This window comes from Heterocephalus glaber, unplaced genomic scaffold (genome assembly GCF_053883595.1).
Source record: "Heterocephalus glaber isolate CG9 unplaced genomic scaffold, H.glaber_assembly_v1.0 deba00001452, whole genome shotgun sequence".
NCBI classification, from domain to species: Eukaryota; Metazoa; Chordata; class Mammalia; order Rodentia; family Bathyergidae; genus Heterocephalus; species Heterocephalus glaber.
In genome coordinates this window covers 16146764-16166192 of record NW_028258302.1, presented here as the reverse complement: position 1 = coordinate 16166192, position 19429 = coordinate 16146764, and the positions used below count along the sequence as shown (strand labels likewise).

The 19429-nt window shown below is 49.4% G+C and overlaps 1 protein-coding gene across 1 annotated transcript; it reads right to left on the bottom strand.

The window, feature by feature from the left end:
- Positions 1–1348: 1348 nt before the first annotated feature.
- Positions 1349–14835, bottom strand: Trim63 (tripartite motif containing 63). Its single transcript, XM_004850632.4, has 9 exons — positions 14533–14835; positions 13528–13700; positions 10127–10295; positions 9252–9347; positions 7937–8170; positions 7202–7224; positions 6784–6908; positions 3844–3918; positions 1349–1903 (listed from the first exon to the last, which is right to left on the bottom strand). The coding sequence occupies exons 1-9, from the start codon at positions 14689–14691 to the stop codon at positions 1893–1895; spliced, it is 1065 nt and encodes a 354-aa protein (XP_004850689.1). The 5' UTR covers positions 14692–14835; the 3' UTR covers positions 1349–1892.
- Between the last annotated feature and the right edge of the window lie 4594 nt (positions 14836–19429).

Genomic DNA, 19429 nt, shown 5'->3' with positions numbered 1-19429 from the left:
AGTTCGATCCCCAGTACCAAAAAAAAAAAAGAGAGAGACAGGGCTACCTGAAAGCAGAGGAGGGGCTTTCTTGGGGCTGGTGCAGTCTTTCTCTTGTCCTGAGTAGTAGTGACACAGGGCTTCATCTTACAATAGTTTATTAAAAGTCTACTAGTTTTGTGTGTGTGTGTGTGTTACACAATTTTTTAAAAATTAAAATATTGAAAAGGGACTGGAAATGAGAGCAAATTCTGATTCCTTGAAACTCAGACTTAAGGTCTGAGTTAACCTAAGAAAACCTCCCAAAGGTGAAGATGGGCAGAGGTAGAAAGGTTGAAGTATTTCCCTAAAGTGAGTTCCATAGTTTAGTGGTTCTGGGGGATGTCATGTGAGCAAATACGTTGAGAATTTCTGGGTTAAATATTCAACCTGCCAAAAACATTGTTGAGAGCTTAGGGGTCAGGCAGTGCTCCATGCACCATAAACATGATGGTGCTGATCTGAAGTCATCAGCTGTCTTTGTTCCACGTGTCTAAGAGATGAGACAGACTCTGCTGAGCTCCTTGAGATAGAAGTTCATGGAGTACTAATGCATTGCACCTCTCCCAGGCCCTTGACCCCTTGTTCCTGGAAAGCCTGATGCTACTGGGGCCTCTGCCATCACCTCACCCCTAATGCTGCTGGCTGTGATGGCCTTTCCTGGATAAATCTGGACAGCAGCGCAGCCTCCATTGTGTCCAATGCAATGGGGGAGGCAGCAGCTCCAACCCAGCTGGACCATGGAGGCTCTGACTCCTCCTGCCACTGCCAGACTCAAGGGAAGCATCAGGATGTGAGCAATGGTGAGCCATCTAGCTGCCCCAGCAAGGGGCCAAGTGATGCCACCTGGAAATACAGGGGGAATTAACACTTGGGAGGCAAACTTCAACTTGGAGAGACAGGAGGAGGAAGGAGCCAGCAGACAGATGTATTTTCCTTCTTCCCCTCATGAACAGTTTGAGTCATGGCCTGCTAGAAGCATCTGCCAGCTCAGTATTGAAGCACCTATATACATCCACTTCCCTCCTTGCCTGCCTTGCTTCTGTATTCCTTTGTGCTGTCTCCCACCTGACTGGTCCTGCTCCCAAAGCATTCAGACTTTGCCTCAGGCCTGTTTTCTGGAGAACCAGAGCAGCAAGCATTGAACCTGTTTGGTGAGGATCATCTCAGGGCCAGATTTCCACGGCAAGTGCACTGGAAATGCTGGTGGAAAGGTCTCCTTCTTTGGTGGGCTGAGCACAGCCTTGCCCATGTCCTTTACCTTTCAGACCTGCTCATCCATGCTCAACTCTTAACCTCCCAAAAACAGGGTGAAAGAAACCTCCACTCATTTGTAATAACAGGAAGAGAGCATTGTGCATTTATTAAAACAACATATAACAAACTCAGTTCCCTCACATCAGGGATGGACACTGAAATACAGTACATTATCTCTTTCTAGGCCTGTGAGAGTGTGACCCAGCCCTCCCACCAAGGAAGAAGTAAGTGGGCTGCTCTACCCACTGGCTTCCTTTCCCTCCTGCAGACAATGGCCAGTCCATAGTGACCGAGCATCATCATACAAAAGTTCCTTTACAAAAAGCACCAAATTGGCATACATATACAAGTATATACAAAAATCACATTTTAAAAACGTACAAAATAGTTCATTTTGCACCAACGTAAAAAAGTGTCCTGTGTGACTGTCTCAAGCACATTTCCAATTCTGGTTCAGTGACTGCTGGACACAGTGGTGGGATTGCTATTCTAGTCCCTGGTCTCTGAGCAGAGAAGGCACAATTCCCCATTGCCCCTCCAGGGGCCCCATCCCTCCCACCCTGGGCCCATCCCCCCCGTCCCTCTGCATCCAGAGGGTCTCTCACTCGTCCAGCTCCTTACTGGTGTCCTGAAATAAAAAGACAGAGCCACACGGTGAGACAGGGACTCGGGAGGGTGCAGGGCTTACCAAACTACAGTGACAAATCAGAAGGTCAAACTGCATTTCCTGCCTAGTCTTTTCCTTTTTAAATCAAAATAGAATTTAGCTGCCCAAACACTATGGATTGCACATCTTGTATGAAACTCCAAAAACTATTTTTCCACTGGGTTGGCACTTAGTTCCACAAACTAGGATTGAAAAATAACATTAGCAACCGTGTATGGTGATGCACTCCTGTAATTCCAGCTAATTAGGAGGCTGAGGCAGGAGGATCACAAGTTTAAGGCCAGCCTGGGCAACTTAATGAGACTCTACCTAAAAAAAAAAAAAAAAATGTTGGGGATGTTGCTCAGTGGTGAAGCATTTGCCTAGCATGCGTGGTGTCCTGAGCTTAAACTCCAGTACTGCAAAAAATAACCACAAAAATTAACAAGTATATGCAGTCAGTACTGTTTTGCCCCCATGAGCAGATGAGTAGCCCAAGACTCAGAGAAGTTAAGAACTGCTCAGGATCACACAGCTCATCTGGTGTCGAGCTGTGACTCAGGAGGCAGGCTCTCAACCAAACTCTGCCAGGGTGACAAAGTCAGATACCCACAGGACCAGCAGACAACATGAATGAGACAGGCTTGCCTGTGGCAGGTGGTGAGGCCAGCCAAGCCCCCAAGTACACATCCCATTTAAAGGGGACAGTCCTGGGCATGGTGGCACACCCCTGTGATGCCAGCACTTGAGAGGCAAAGGAAGGAAGATCACTGCAAGTTCGAGACCAGCCTGGGCTACATAGTGAGTTCAGGGCCAGCCCAAACTACAAAGCGAGACTCTGTCTCAAAAACAAAAGAAAAGAAAAATATACAGGGGATGTTGGGAGCAATGCTATACAATTTTAGGGAAAAACCATTTGATTAGGCCTAGTTCTCCTGCCTACAGGCCAGCTATGGCATTTTGAGACATAATTCCATTTTGGCCTCCAGTCACAACTGAGACCTCAATGATCCAGTGATGCTGTGATGCTACAGGACAAGATTACACCAGCTGAAGACATCCTGGGAGGAACAAAATCTTCATCTACTCAGTTCCTCATTGTTCTTGGATTGTTACACTTTGTTTATCCCGATGTACTAAACTCTCTGCAAGTCATTTGTTACATGTGGTTCTCCTGATGTACTGAATAAAAGGTGTAGTAAGCTGGGGGCTTTCGTCTTTGCTGCCCAGAGCAGCACTGATCAGGCCCAAAGCTCAGCTTCTTCTCAGTCTCATTTTTTTCTCTTTCCTGTATAGTAAATTAATTCACCTTATGCTGCTGTGGCTCACAGGAGACTAGGACTTACTGCAGAGGTCCTAGTAATGTCCCCTTTCCCTGTTCCCTACAAGGGGACAGTCCTACCCAGAGCTGCCTCTCTGGGACTGAGGGGAAGTTCAAGCCCAGCATTGTTTGCATTTTCCAAATTTCTACCAGAAGTGGAAATCCAGATTCCTAGCACTGAAATATCCCTTAAAAAAAAAAAAAAAAAAAGAAATCTCCCTTTTTTTATCCTTAAAAAATAATTTCCTAATTTTTAAAATGTTAGCAATTAATCAGTGGGTCCAGCCTGGCGTCTGAGGCTGCTGTCTTTTCCCTCTTTGTGCTGTATTACTTATCATTTAGGAGGGTCAATAGAGGGAAAATGAGACCTTTTAGCATGAATGTCTCGGTCGTTTTATTTAAGGGTAAAAGATAACAGGACTCTACCTTTAACAGGTTTAAAGCACACACTGGGAATAGGACCAGGCGTCAGCACCATTGCCTAGCGCAGCACTTTGCCCACAGTAAGTGCTTCATGTTACAGAAGAAAGGAAAGAAGGAAGAGAAAAAGGAAGAAAGGGAGGGAGGGGGGAAGACGAATGCAGGTAGATGGATTTCTCACCTTCCTCCTTCTCTTCCGTGGACACCTCCTCTTCCTGAGCTTCTTCCTCTTCAATGAACTCTTCCTCATCCTCCTCTATAACGAAGACCAATTGTGTTAGGGTGGGGCTGGCTTCTCAGGGCAGCTACTGGAAGAGGAGCCAGGCTGAGGGAGCATTTGTCCCCACGCACAGTTGGCTCAAACAGGCAACTAGAGAAGGCAGAGATCCAAGAGGTGCCAGGGGGCACAGAAGCCCACTGTGGTCCCTCTGGCTCTTCCCTCCAGGAGTCCTTTGCTTCAATACAGCAGTGGCTTTTATTACCGCTCTGCCTGTTGCCCAGGAGCCGGGAGGAAGCCTGCTGAGCATTCAGCACACCTCAGACAGACAGACAGACAGACAGGCAGGTGTCCCTCGGGGAGAACAGGACAAAGGCTGCTCGTTCTCAGGGATGAGAGTCCCTGTCTAGAAGGGAGATGCTCAGCCTCGGAAACCTGTGTGCTCAGCACTTGTCCCCTTATTATTCCACAGACAGGAGGGAATGGCCTTGGGGGCAGTTCAAGGCCACCTCTGCTCCGGACCTCTCTGAAGCTGAGCACTGGAGGGACAGTGACTGAGCTGCAACCTGTGTCTTCAATTGCCCCTCCTGGGATGTCACCTTCTAGCTCTCCTAACAGGAAACTCATCACTCCCCCTGCACCTTCTCCCATACCACCTCCTAATCCTCTGGGGCCCTCGGAATCGCACAGTCAGAGAATTTGTCAGGAGTGTCTCCAAAAATGCCTCTGGGATGGCAGCCAAAATTCCAGCCAAGTACCTGTGATCCATACATAACCCAAGGAGTTTTATCGTGGTTGTTTAATCATTCACAATTCCTATTCATGGTAGCATTCTCTGGGGACTTACTACGTGGTCAGTGTTGTGCTAAGCACCTTGTACATATGGTCTCATATAAGCTCATGAATCTTATGAGTCCAGTGGCTCTCAGTGAGATCTATGTAGGCTGCCTAATAGCTGTGTGGCTTTAATAACAACCTATCTCATAAAGCTGTATTAAATGATAGAACTTATGTTAAGGGTTAGTGCCCAGGACATGGAAACTCCAATAAATGAACGCGATAAAATGGTTGCCCATTTTACCTCTGAGGAAACTGAGGCTCAGGCTGGTCATGAAGGGCAGTGCAGTTCTTCACTTCAATAGTCACACAGTAGGGCCCACCATTGAATATCTTAGCCTAGGGGTAGCTGTTAAGGCTTGTGTCTAGCTGTTTTCAAAAAGCCTCATGTGGTCATAGGTGGGGCTTTTTCAGAGGTGGCTGGATCTACAATATGTGATGCTGGGATTGATTCCTGGTGCAATGCTAGGATTAAGGGCGTTAGGGCTAAGGTTGTGAGTGCTACTCACCCTAAGGGTGGGTAGCTTGCATAAAATATGAAGCAGAAAGAGGCTTGTCACTGTTTGTTTGCTTGCTTTTGCTGTCTTCTGCCTACAATGGACTGTTTCTCTCTGCGATGCTCCCTGCCTTGGAGCCAGCTGGCTATGGACTGAAACCTCTACAAACTGTGAGCTAAATAAACCTTTCCTTCTTTAACTTTGGGTGTTGGGTATTTTGTCTCAGCAAAGAGAAAAGTAGCTAAGACAGTAGTCATGGAGCAGATCATCGTCAGCAAGGTATGGACCCGAGGCTATCGGTGTCTCAGCTTTGGGACATATTTTGTCCCTATTCATGAATGAGATAAATCTGGGCCTCTGAGAATAGATTTTTTTTCCATACTAGGGATGTATGTATGTATGTATGTACTGGAAATTGGACAGAGGATCATTGCATTGAGCTACATTCCCCAGCCCTTTTTATTTTTTATTTTGAGACAGGGTCTTCCTAAGTCACTAAATTGCCCAGGCTGGACTCAAACTTGTGATCCTCCTGCCCCAGCCTCCTAGAGTGCTGGGATTACAGGCATCTAGCACTACACCTGGGTCTGAGAATAGATCAAATACAAGATCCTGAAGGTATACGGGGGGGGGGTATGCATGGGGAGGGGGGGAGCTAAGAAGTTTCTTCCCACACCAGTGCATTTACAGTTCTTCCTCATGCCTGTACCTCCTCTCTCTCCCTCCCACTCCACTGGACATCACAGCAGTGCCTCTTAGACCAGTGCAACATTCAGCCTTCCCGAACTGGGCATGGTGATGCATGCCTGTAATCCCAGCACCCAGGAGGCTGAGGCAGGAGGATTCCCATGAGTTCAGGGCCAGCCTGGACTACATAGTGAGAACTTGTCTTAAAAAAAAAATTCAGGCCTCTTTCCACATTGCTAAATGGTTACTTTTCAGCTGTGTGAACTTCAACAAGTTAATATCTTTGCTTCTCATCCAGTTTTCTCATTTTCCCTACTTATTGCTATGGTTACAGTGGTCAAAGACCCTCTATGGAAGAATAATTATAAACAGAAAGAGGATATAATATAGGTAATTAATATGCCTGAATATCATAGGTGATAGCATTAAGGGACTGAAGCTAACACTGGCCTTAGACAATAACTGCCATACTATGTCCAGTACCCCCATAATACCCTTCCACGCCAATATCTGATCTGTTGCCATAGCACCAGAAAGACTCATCATTAGAAGGCTCACTTTCAACCTAAGTTTTAAAATTAGAAAATTAAGTTTAGGGAGGCAGAGAGGAGTTTGCTAAAGACCACAGAGATGCCGGAATCAGAATTTGAACTCAGAGCTGTCTGATTCCATATCCCATGAGCTTTAGATCCATGCATAATTTACTGAGTGACAGTTCCACATGAGGCACTGTGCCGGGGTCTGGGCTCATCTAGAAGTTGGCTGTGTATATTTGGCTGGATAGCTGGGGTCTTTGTTAGTGCATCTGTTTCTCTTCGGGGAGGGAGGCTGGCATTCAGGGGTCAACAAGTAAACAGACAAATGGTAGCACCACCTCCTTTACCTATCCCAAAGTTGATGGCCCTCAGGGTGTCGGCTATGTGCTCTAAATCCAAAGTAAAGTAGTCCATGTTTTCAAAGCCCTGCTCTGTCTTCCCCAGCTGGCAGCCCTTGGAAGCCTCCACGATGCTGTGGGAGAGAGAGAGGCACGGTGAGGTTGGGGCTCGGTGCAGGGAGGGGGGTTAGTCCAGCTCCTCCAGCCCATGCCAGGCTCATGGCCGGCCTTGCAACGAGAGCCTGCCCACCCTGGTGGAGTGTTTCCTGTTCAGTCTCAAGCAGAATGGATGGACCATTCAGGGCTGCAAAGGCCAGGGAAGCCAGCCCAGGGGAGCCCCCCAGACCTGCATAGGTCTCACTAGGCATTCACCAGAGGCCCCGGGAGAACTTGGAACCTGGCTCAGAGCCCCAGAGAAGACACTGACCTTTGGATGAGTTGCTTGGCACTCTGTGGGAAGAGAGAGAAGAGACAGTCAGGACTACAGGAGGGGTGAGCCCAGGAAATGTGCAAAACCAGCTGCTGAGCCTTGCAGATGGCACTGCAACTGGATGTCAATTCCTGGCCCAACTGTGACCCACTCCCTGCCCCACTCTGAACAGAACTTGGATTTTTTTTTTCCCTCTGTCTATAGTCTGCATGGTCAGCACCCAGGACATTCCAACTGTCCTAGCAGGAAGCCAGATTCTCAAGGTTATCTCTTTAAATGTGCCTGAGCACGGAAGTCTGCCAATGAGCATCTGCCTAGTCACCATTTCAGACCTAAGGTTCAGCCCAAATTCTGGCCCATGGGAGGAGCTGAGGAATTTTTTAATGAACTGAACTTTGAAGTCTTAGAGCCTCTTCTGTCATCCCCAATAAGCTCTTCTAGGTCAAGGCTGTGTTTGGTTCATCTCTGTGTCTCCCCCTTATTTCTGGCCACAGTAGGTGCTCAACTAACAGTCTTAGTGTAGGACATTGAATTTTGTAGCTTCTACAGCTTCATAAACATCCTCTTGTTTGAATTTCATAAAATCGGTAAGAGGAAGGCAGGGATTGTTGCTGCCCTCTTTACAGATGAGAAAACTTAGGCTCTGGGATTTAAACAACTTGTCTGAGGACCCATGGGTGGTCAGTGGGGGAGCACAACGGGAGCCTGCCCAGACCTCCAAGTCCAGCTCACCAAGAGGAAGGTGGCCCCACCAGGCTCGTCCAGAGACTGGATAGCTGTCTCCACCAGCTTGGTGGACTTGTCGAGCTGCTCCCGGTACTGCTGGATAAGGGCCTCGATGAAGCTCAGCTTCTCCTCTTGCTCTTGCGTGATCCTCTGCAGCAGCTCACTCTTCTTCTCGTCCAGAATGGCATAAAGGGTGTCAAACTTCTGGCTCAGCTCTTCCTTCACCTGGTGACTATTCTCCTGGAAGAGAAGTCCTCTAGTCACATCCTGGGGAGCCCTTGCTCCCTTCCCAGGACAGGGGTACCCAGGAGCCAGCAAGCTAAAGCCCCTCTTACAGAAGGCAAAAGGAAAGCCCTCGGGAGGAGAGCGCCTGGAAGGTCTCACAGCTGCTCTGACACTTGGAGGTTGGTGTCATGGAGAACATGGGTCGCATGGCGTGACCCCTTCCAAAGCCCCAAGTCACATGCTTCCCTCAATGCTAAGGCTGAGGCTGGACTCAGGAAAGTCAGCGTCATTTGGTCCTCGGGGAGGTGGGAAGTTAGCAGCCCCTGCAGCCTGTCTAGCCAAAGCTCCCTCCTGTCCCACACTGATTTTGTATCTTAGCTGCCTTCTCTGTAAAATGGGTATGACAGTGGGCCCTCTCAGACCAGGGGCCACTCTGGGGCGATCACCACGCCTACCTTCCTTTGAACCTACCCTTCCCATCACTCTTCATCCACTAGCGATTTTGATGCCCCTTCCCCATCTCTCCAGCACCCTTCCTCAAGGGAGACCAGAATCCTGGATGCTGTACCAGGGATGAAAAAGTTCCCTTCTGCCCTCTGCAGTCTTGCTACTCCAAGTGGAGTCTGTGACCTCAACATCCAGGGCAACCTCCGGGCTGGGCACGTGCTAGAAATGCAGGATCACATACTTCGTTCCAAATCTACTGAACCGGAACCTGAGTTTTCACAAGATCCAGGATGACGTAAGTCCTTTTAAAGTCTCAGAAGCCCTTGGCCTGCAGCACCTGGAGAGCAGTGATCTGAAAACCATTCATGCTGAATAAATACTGAGAATGACTGGTGGGGCGAGACACTCTGAGGTCAGCGGCCAGGTCTGTCTTGGTTATGCCTCATCCCAGTTCTCCAGCAGGGCCTGACAGCTATGCTCAAAAAGCACTTGTTGAGTGAGAGGATGGTGGATTAGTCCCTCCCTGCCACCCCACTGGCCACCCCAGTCCATTGTCCCAACCTTTATTCAACACATGGGGAGGCTTCCCCAAAGACCAGCTACACTGGGGGTCTTCAAACCCCCACCCAGTGCCATTCTGTCCCCTCACCGTGGTCACTCGACTGGAGTCCTCCAGCTGGGTGATGATGGTCTGCATGCGGTCATTCCCCGCCACCAGCATGGAGATACAGTTACTCAGCTCAGTCTAGATGGAGGGAGGAGGTAGAAGAAGAGAGACAGAAATAGCATCAGGACCAGCCTGCTCCGACATGGCATAAACATGGCATCCACTACACCCAGCTCTGTATCCTTTATTTTACAGATGAAGCCCAGAGAGGGAAACCAAGCTGCCCAAAATACACAGCAAGGTACTAACAGAGGACAGGCTAGTGCTGGAGAAAAGAAATAGAGTTGGGGCCGGAGATTTAGCTCAGTGGTGCAGTGCCTGCCTTGCAAGTACAAGGTCCTGAGTTCAATCCCTGGTACCACCAAAAAAAAAAAAAAAAAAAGAAATAGAGCTGGAGAGTTCTAGAAGAGAGAGACCAGGAGAAGGGAGTTGGGGAAGAATACAGAAAGAGGGACCACAGCTTTCTGCCTGCACAGGCTGGTGGGGCTGCCAGCAGCCCAGGGAGAGTCACTCTAAGCTGTTTCCCACTGCAGGGGAATTTGGAGTCTGGGAGAGATGAAAGGCTCAAGATGTATCTAGGGCCCAAATACTCAGGATGGAGAAGCTGTGGCCTGGGAAGGCCTGGTGGCCTGGCCCTGGGGTCGGACCTCTCCCCCGTGGCCACACCCAGGTACTCTCAAGTGGCTCTAAGTATAACCCATGAGCTCAGCCATCTTCCCCCAAGGAGGCAAGGGCTGCTGTCCCGTGGCCTAGGAAGTCCCTCCAGAGGGACTATTCCTGAAAGGCCGGCTCAGCAGATCGCAGGGGATCAAATCTACTCCTGGATCAGTAGGGAAAGCAGGGGCCGGGGCCTGTACCTTCTGTCCCTGGAAGACGCTCTGTAGCGGGGCTACCTCACAGGCCTGGTGAGCCCCAAACACCTTGCACATGGAGCACGTGGGCACCTCGCATGTGAGGCAGTAGATGTTGATCTTCTCGTCTTCATGCTCCTTGCACATCGGGTGGCTGCCCTTCTGCAGGGGCCGACTAGGGGGAGGACAGTCACAAGTTGGGGGTGGTTCTGGAGTCCCTATCTCCTCCCCAGGCTCTCATCACAGGAGGCCACCCCAGGTGCACTCCCTGAGCCCTCAGTGACTGGCTGCCCCCAAACTTCTCATCTTCTGGGGACCCAGCACCATGGAAACCAGTGACACCTACCAAACCTGTCCCTACATCCTGGGACCCAAACCCCAGGGCTGGAGTTAGCCAGAGCCTCTGTCAGCACAAAGGACTTGAGAAAGAGGATAGAACACCAGACCTGGAGATATTTTAGAGAACAGGAAATGGGGCCTCAGGAAAGTGAACTGACTTGCCCAAGGTCACGCAGTGAGCCAGAACAGGCGAGGCTAGCAGTCCTTCACTCTAATTATAGTCCCCATAGCTCTTAGTTGGTGCGGGCCGGGCTCTGAGCTAAGCAATTTATACTGATGGCCTCACTGAATTCTATATTTAATCTACCAGACTGTATCCTTCCATCTAGGCAGGGAAAGTTACCTATTTTCTTCACCCCTGGGTCTACAGTGTACAGTGTCTACAAGGAGGAGGTGGTAATTAAGTAAGGCAGGAAAAATAAATCAGTTGAACATGCCCCAGGGTGTCTCTGAGGCTCAAAGGAGGTAGTGTCAGTGCCCCGAATGACACAACTACAAGTGGATGGCCCAGGGTTGTCCAACAACACAAGACAAGCCTTAACTCCACACCCAGATTTTCTGCATGGTGCACACTCCTTCTCTCTCCTTCTTCTCTACGGCTTTCTCCACTTCTGGAATCCAGCACATTCTGTGAGCTTTTCAGGGCAATGGTCGTTTCCCAACCTACATGGATTTCTGGAACTCCAGCGAGACAACTACTTATTCAGGCTACACTATTATAGACAGATAAGTTAGGTAGAAATATTAGAGGCAGTCAGACAAGGCCAGGCCCTTCCTTGCCAGTGCACAAGATGAGAACACATCAAAACCGTGGCTGGAGGCACATCTGAAGATTAAAGTCACAATGGCCACATTATGTACTTCCCTAAGGAATAAAGAGAAACTTGAGATTGTTAGTACCACTCTTTTGAGATCTCCCATATAAATGAACCACTATCTCAGTAGGGTAGGTCATCCTCTCCCACCCACTAAGACAAAGACTACTGAGGCTATCGATTATTGACCAAGGTTAATGATGTAATCCATATGCCTTTGCCACTACTGGATCAATATTAGCCAAGTGGCTAAACTTGTAATCTTATTGGTTGATTATAGTTTTGACCCACATTATACCCATCTCGTGAGTTTGCTCTATAAAACCTTCTCGGAGAGGTTGCTCTTTGGCAACCTCTCAGGAGCTATTCCTATTCCCCAGTAAATTTTCCTACTCTTAACCTCTGGTGTTTCTTAGAATTTATTCTTCGACTTCAGGGAGCATGAACTTGGCATATCTGACCTCCACCAGATTGGGAGTTACATTTTCCCCCTATATCAACACCACCTCTATCCCCAGCCCCTAACATCACAGACATCTCATAAATGTCAGTGACTAGGCCCCTTTGGCGTCAGTCCCTCAGCTCCCAACAGACTGATCATATTCCAGCTGCGTTCCCCTCCGGTTCCGAAATGAGCCCCTTTCTAGGCTGCTCCTTTTGCATCTTTGAGCCCAGTGTCCCCATGCTCCACACCCTGGGAAGGGAGGCCTGGGATGGCAGCATGCAGAGGTGAGGCAAGATCCCAAGGGTCCACAGCCTGTGCCCACTTCCCTCCCAGGTGCCCACCCTCCTAAAGTCACAATTCAGCATCTGGGTTCAAACCCAACTGTTCTGCCCCTTGTTCAGCAGAATACGACCCACCTGGCACAATAAAAGGCAGCTATCATTGTCATCCAGCTATGTGGAAAGGCCTGGAAGTGTTCAAACACAACATGCTCTTCCAAGGTCAACACTGGGTAGGTCAATGTTTGGTGCTGTATGGATTGTGTTATTATTGTAATGATCAATGTGTGAAGCAAACTAGCACAGCAGATACAAATATTCACCATGGCCTCCCTCTCTCTCTCCCTCCCTCCCTCCCTCCCTCCCTCCCTCAACACTTGTTAGCTGGGTGGCCTTGGACAAACCTCTGGCCCTCTCCAAGCCTCCATTTCCTCACAGTAAGGTAGAATGTTTATAGCTACTGTGAGGATTGGATAGGGAAAATGCATGAAAAGTACTGGGTACAGTGTGGCACACAGTAGGTGCTCAGTGAATTCTGTATGTGATATTTTTAATGTTTCTTATCAATATCTTATTTGACAGTTACAAAAACAGATCTTACTGTCTGTCCCCTTTTGCAGCAATCCCCAGAGGCTCACCCAAGAGCCTCCAGTGCCTCAGTAACAGAGGCAGAATATCCAACACTGTTCCCCAGCCCAGGGCTTTATCTCTGAGGGCCTCGTGGGTGGCTCACCCTCCCTGGGGCTGGCCACTGCCTGTAGCCAGGTGCCTGGGGAAGCCAGGTGCTTCAGACCATAAAAGCCACTAAGTCAGCAGCCCAGGAGCCTGATCTTTGTTGGTTTTTGTGCTGCTATCCCCCAAGCCTAGGGCCTCGTGCATGCTATGCACATGCTCTCCCGCTGAGCGGTATCCTCAACCTTGATGTTCTTTTCTGTAAAGATCTTTCCCTGTTTCTCTCCAGTTTGAAACCCAACACAGCACAATCCCCACCACTCACAAATTCTGCTTTTTTACTAACAGGGAGACCTAGATTGAGATAGACCTGATCAACTCCCAGTACCTCCATGTCCCTGAACTGGGATAATAAAAGTCTTGCCTGATCCACAGGGCTGCTGTGAAGCCCCAAGATGCAGCATCCCTCAGGCCCCTCATGGTGTTGCCCATACACAGGGCACTGACCATCCTTGGAGACAACCCGGCTGCATTTCCACTGGACACAGCCTCTGCCAACCAGGGCCACTTCATTCACCCCAGACTCTCTCCCTCTCCAATCCACCTTTCCCCCGGCCTCTGTGTCAGTGTCTCTCAGAGGGTAGCCTGACTTCTGGGTCCCTTCCCTAGTACTGAGGGATGCTGAGAGCTGGGCTGGGGCCTCCGGGTCGCTGGCCCCATCAGAAGAGGAGGGCAGTGGCTCTTAGAGCTGGCCAGCATGGCTTTCCAGGCAGGGATGGGTCCTGGGCAGACAGGAGGCAGAAGGGGCCCGGGAGTGTGGCTGGGGTGGTGGAGGGGCTCCTGCACCTGCAAACTGACCTGGAACACTCCTGCTTGTAGATGTCAATGATATTCTCCACCAGCAGGTTCCTCTGCAGACCGTATACCCCGTGACGATCCATGATCACCTCGTGGCGGCACGAGGGACAGCGGAAGCGCCCTCCGGACATGGACACCGAGCTGCCCCGGTTGGTCCAGTAAGGATTTGCAGCCTGCAAGTGGCCAAGGCAGAGTGAGGCCTGTGCTCCCTCCTCAGTCCATTCCCTTCCCAGTCCTATCCTCCTTGCCCTGCTTACCCAAACCACCGCTGTCAGATCAAAGGCCCTGAGCTCCCCGTCTTGATTCGGAACCAAGCCATCTATACATAGGGTCAAGCAATGGGCCCGCTGGAGGGCAGCAGACCTTGAGTTCAAGTCACATTCATTCTACGAGTGACTCTGAGCAACCAACTTTATCTCTCTATGCCTCAGTTTATCTACTCATGAAATGGGCCGTGTAAGGAGAGCAAGCTGGAGCTGCAACTTTAGAGCTGGGCAGTGAAAGAACATTGTGTGTTGTGCCCCTGAGGACTTTGAATCCTTCCCCCTTTCTCAGGGAGGTGGAGCCCTCCTGCTCCCAGACTGGAGCAGACAGCCCCAAAGGGAAGATGCCTCTACTGCCCAGCACCTCCCTGTTACTCCCTCCCGAAGCTCTGGGCCCCCTGCCACCATGGAGCTGGCTCTGGCCCAGGGGTCTGGTTTCTCTCTCCTCTCTGCCTGCCTCCCCCACTTATCACTTGAGGCATTTGACTCTTGACTAGGGAGTCAACAGCGAGTAGGGGCAGCGCCTGGGAGTGTGGACACTGTGGGGAGGGGACATGAGTCATGGATCAGGACTGAGACAGCCAGAGCTGCCTCCCCACCCCCCAGCCCACCCCAGCGGCCTCTGCTGGGATCCTCTCAGGAGGGAAAGACCCAGGCCTGGTTGCAGGGGTCTCAGGCTGAGAGGAAAGGGAAGTCGAATGAGTACCTGGGACCCTGAGAGTAGGCCACGTCCCCCACTGACCTGGAAGATGTCATTGGCACACTTCCGGCAGAGGTTGTGCTGGCATGGTAAGATGACCACTGGCTTGGTAAACATCTCCAGGCAGATGGGACAGATCAACTGCTTCTCCAGGTTCTCCATGGGATTCCCATCCTGGATCAGGCTGGATTTATAATCCATACTGTCGGGAGGTGCAGCTTCTGCCTCCACCTGCCTAGCACTAAACTGGCCTGAGGGTCTCCCCTAGGGCACAGAACACCAGCTTGATCCTCGATCCTCTTTGCTGTCTCCTCTTGGCACCCGAATTCTGTCTTGCTCTGAGGCCCCTTTGATATTTATAGCTGAGCCTCGGTCACATGAGCCCGGGAAGGGACCAGCTGAGCATTCCATTGCCAAGTGGCTGTCGGGGCTTGAGTTCCTTCCAGGGCCCAAAGACTCAGCCCTCTCAAATCACATGCAAGGATGAGCAATCCTGTTCCCCTGGGACAGGGGTGGGGGGTCATAAACAAGAACAACCTGTCTGAAGCCCTCAGAACAAGACTGGTACCCAGGGTCTCCTGCAGAAATCCGCGTCCTCTTGGCCTAGCTGTCGAGCCTGGGGAAGGGACACAGAGAGGGGGCTGCTGGGGTTGCAGGGGTTAATAGCCAACGCCCCTGACTGGAGCCTCAGACAGCTCCTCATATGAGTCAGGGCACCCCTCTCTCAGCCCACCCCCCTGCCTCAGATAAGAGGACAGCATTTACCAGAGCCCTCCCCCTCACCCAAGACTCTGCTCTGGGCAGCCCATCTCCGCCCCTTGAGAAATATTGAGGTCCTTCATCTGGTAGATTTTTAAATGGGTCTGGAAAAAAGGATCTTGTGCAAAGTCATTTAGAAAGGAAGGGGCAAAGCCACTTATTCACACATTGGGCATTTTACTGTGTACTAACTATATATCGGGCACCAAGGTGACAGATGAGTGATCAGTGTCCCTGCCCTGAGATGCTCACAGCCCAGGAAGAGAGACAGACAGGAATAACTCACGTAGCACCTTAAAACCCAGCCCTGACACTCAGGAGTTAGCTAGAAGCTCCCTTCGGCTCTCTGCACAAATTTCCTCCATACTTTTTAGGACATCTTTCATTTTGGCAGGAAGAAGTCATCAGAGCAGGGACTTTGGTCATCAGAGCAGGTGTGGTGGCACACACCTGTAATCCCAGCATTCAGGAGGCTGAGACAGGAGGATCACAGTGAGTAGAGGCCAGCCTGGGCTACATAGTGAGTGCAAGGCCAACCTGAACTACATAGCAAGATCTTGTCTCAAAAAAAAGAGGAGAGCCAAGCCCTGAAACCAGACCTAACCAATCACAAGGGCAGAGGGCCCAGCCTCAAGAAAGAAGGCCTAAAGGGGCCACCAGAAGAAGAACCAGACACAGAAAGAAGAGGAGGCCTTAAAAACAAAGACAGGAAGATTCAGAAGAGAGGTTGATCCATTTCCCCCAGGATGCTAATGGCTAGTTTTTGCTGAGTGCTTACCAGGCACTGTATTAAGCATTTTGCATACATTATTTCATTTTATCATCTCAGCAAGTTCTCATGCAAGAACCATTATATCCTCATTTCACAGGTGAGAAAACTCAGGGCCAGAGAGGTAAAGTAACCTCTGTGGGGTCGCACAGCAAGAGACGGGAACCTAGATAGGCTCGACTCAGGGACCAAGTGCCTCCTGTCCCTACTGAATGGTTTGAGGAAAAGTTGATACCATCAGTCCAGCCAGGGGCAGAGGGGGATGAGGACTGAGAAAAAGTCCTCCCTTCTTTCTGGCTTACAGGACTCAGGTTTGTTCAGATCTTGACAGTATTGTGCCCCAGGGAAGGTGGCCATCCCCAGACCCTGGGAGATAAACCACAAAAGGGTTAAACCCATAGTGGTAATCCCATGTCTTTTTTTTTTTTTTCAGTACATGGGATCGAACTCAGGATCTTGCACTTTCGAGGCAGGCAGCAGCACCACTGAGCTAAATCCCCAGTCCACATGTCTTTTTGCCTAATGATGTACTTATGGCTAATGAGACCAGGGCAAGTCTACTGGATAGAGATAAAGGATTTCCTCCATGATAAAAATTAAAGTGTAAGAAGAAAGCTTCATTCTTGCCTTGTAATGGGGTGTGAGAGGGCAGGCAGCCAGTGTGCAACCATGAGGGAACAAGTCTGAGGAAGAAGTCAACACTCTGAGGATGGCAGAGGGGAACTAAAAAAATCCCTGGTTACTGATGCTGTTATTGTGCTTCAATTTATCCAACCCTGGAACTGCCCAATTCTTGACTACTTAGGCCATGAGATAACAAATGTCAAAAAGTGTAATTACTCGTTGCATGTGGCAGAAAGCACTCTATAAAGGTTCATGCTTCCAACTCCTGCATGCCAATGATTTTCAAATATCGAATTCTAGGCCAGAGTTTTCTTTCACCTAAACTGAAGATTTATTGGCAATTCCTACTGAGCTGCTCCAATAGTACTTCAAACTCACCCTACCCTAAAGAGAGCACACTAGCTTCCCCATACCTTACTCTTTCCACTTTTCTTGTCTCATGCGTCAGGGAACAGCACTACCAACCGCCCACCTGTACCAACCATGGACAACCACAAAGCTGAAAGTCCCCTAGGGTCCCCCTCCCTCCATTGCGCCCTCAGCCAGTCTCTGCATCTCATTTGTCATGCTGCCTTTGTCTGTGAGTTCAGCTGCCCCATTGGACTATGAAAACTTTTAGGGCAGAGCCTGTCCCTATTTATCTCTGTATCCCAGTGTCTGGCACATGGTATTCAACAAATCCCGCCCCCCATCTCCGCCCCAAACTGAGGATTGAACCCAGGGCTTTTGCACTGAGCTATATCCTGCACCCTTTCTTATTTTCTCCTTTGAGACAAGGTCTTACTAAATTGCTAAATTGCCCAAACTGGGCTGGAACTTGTAATCTTCCTGCCTCAGCCTTCCAGAGTACTAGGATTACAGGCATGTGCCATCACACCCAGCTCAAATGGTTCTTATGTGAATGGGTGAATGAGTGAGTGAGATAAATAAAGGAGTATCTAGGTCGAGGTCAGATTTGGGAGAAATTAAGATACTTGAGTGAGCCTTTTTTGGGTAAGATGGTATGGGCAACGGAGGAGAGAAGGTTCTAGAGCTGAGGCAAGGGCAGTGGGTGGTGGTGGTGGAGTAAACCCTACAGGCCTGGGGAGAAGAGGGACAGTTCAGCTTTGGAGGTGAGGGATGGGGAGAAGAGAGGAGGAAAGAGAGGGAAAAAGTGCCTCTGTTTCATGAACTCGAGAGAGAGCCAAGGCCAACCTCTGAGGCTGCGGCAGCAGGGAGGCTGGCAGAGTGGGTGGTGGTGGAGAGGGTTTGAGGGCTGCATGGACACAGGAGAGAGGCCAGGGGCCAGAGGGAAGGAGGGACTGTCTGGGAGCAGAAGGGCCCAGGAGATGGCTCCCAGCACAGACTTGTCCTCCATGAAGAGCCCTTCGAGGGGACCTGTTGACTTTCTCCAGCCACTCTCAGAGCCCAGGGGCAGAGGCCAAGGAAATGGACAGTGGGCTGGGTTCCAGCCTAGGGTTAGCAGGGCCAGCGCTGCTGAAAGTCAAGGGGGAGGAAGGGAAATTCCCATGTGGGCTGTGCTGGGCATGAAAACATGTCTTGTCATTTAATCCTCCCAACAGGCCTGTGGGGGAGGTATTATGATCTTCCTTTCTGTCCCAGGAGGAAATGAGGTTCAGAGAGTTAATTGGCTTGGCTGAAGTCACACAGGCACAAGTGGCAGAGCCAAGCCAGGGTTCATGTCCAAGGTAGCCTGATTCCCAAACCTTTGCTACGCCACTGAAGCATTTATTGAGTGCTTATTATGTGCTGGGCATTCTGCTAAGTCCTTCCCTTTTCCTGTCATTCAGTCCTCCAAATAAACTCAGTGAGCCAGAGATCATGATTCCTCCTGTTCTGTAGCTCAGGTGCAGAGGCTCGGGGAAGTTAAGTCACTTGGCCAGGATCTACCAGCAGTGAGTGACACAGCCAGCATCAGTATCATGACCACTTACTAGAACATACCTTAAAGCTGTGGAATATCACTGGCACCTCTGGGTCCAGAACTCTTAACCACTGCATTCTACTGCCGCCATCTCTGAATCACTTCCTTTATTTTTACTGTTTATCAATGAAAATTTCAAACATATAAAAGTAGAGAAAATACCATAATGAACTCACACAGTCAAACCCAGCTTCAATTCTTTCAGCGTTTCCCCAATCTTACCTCATCTCTACCCCAAGATGCTTCTTTTTATTTTATTTTATATTTTGGTACTGGAGATCGAACTCGGGTCCTTGCACTTATGCAGCAGGTGGCGAAACCACTGAGCTAAATCCCCGGCCCAACATGCTTCTTTTTAAAAATATTTTTAAATGGGCCAGGGATTTAGCTCAGTGGCAGAGCTGCTTGGCTTGCAAGCACAAGGTCCTGAGTTTGATCCCGGGTACTAAAAAAAAAAAAATTTAAAACAAACTTAGTTACCATAAATACTTCAGTAAGTACTTCTAGTTGATAACAATTTTTTATGTTATTATCATACCATTATAATACCTAACAAAAATGATGATAATTTCCTTTTCTTTCTTTTTTTTTACAGTGCTGGGGATTGAACCCAGAACCTTTCACATGCTAGGTAAGCACTCTACCGCTGAGCTGCATCCCCAGCCTGCAATGATATCTTAATATAATCTATTTCTCAGACCATTTTTATAGGTCCCTATTTGTCTCAAATGCCTTTTTACAGTTTTTTGTCCAAGTCAGATCCAAATAAAGTCTTACATATGGCATTTTTGCTATCATCATCTCACGAATCTCTTTTAATGTATAACAATTGTTTTTCCTCCCATTCTTTTCTTTTTTTTTTT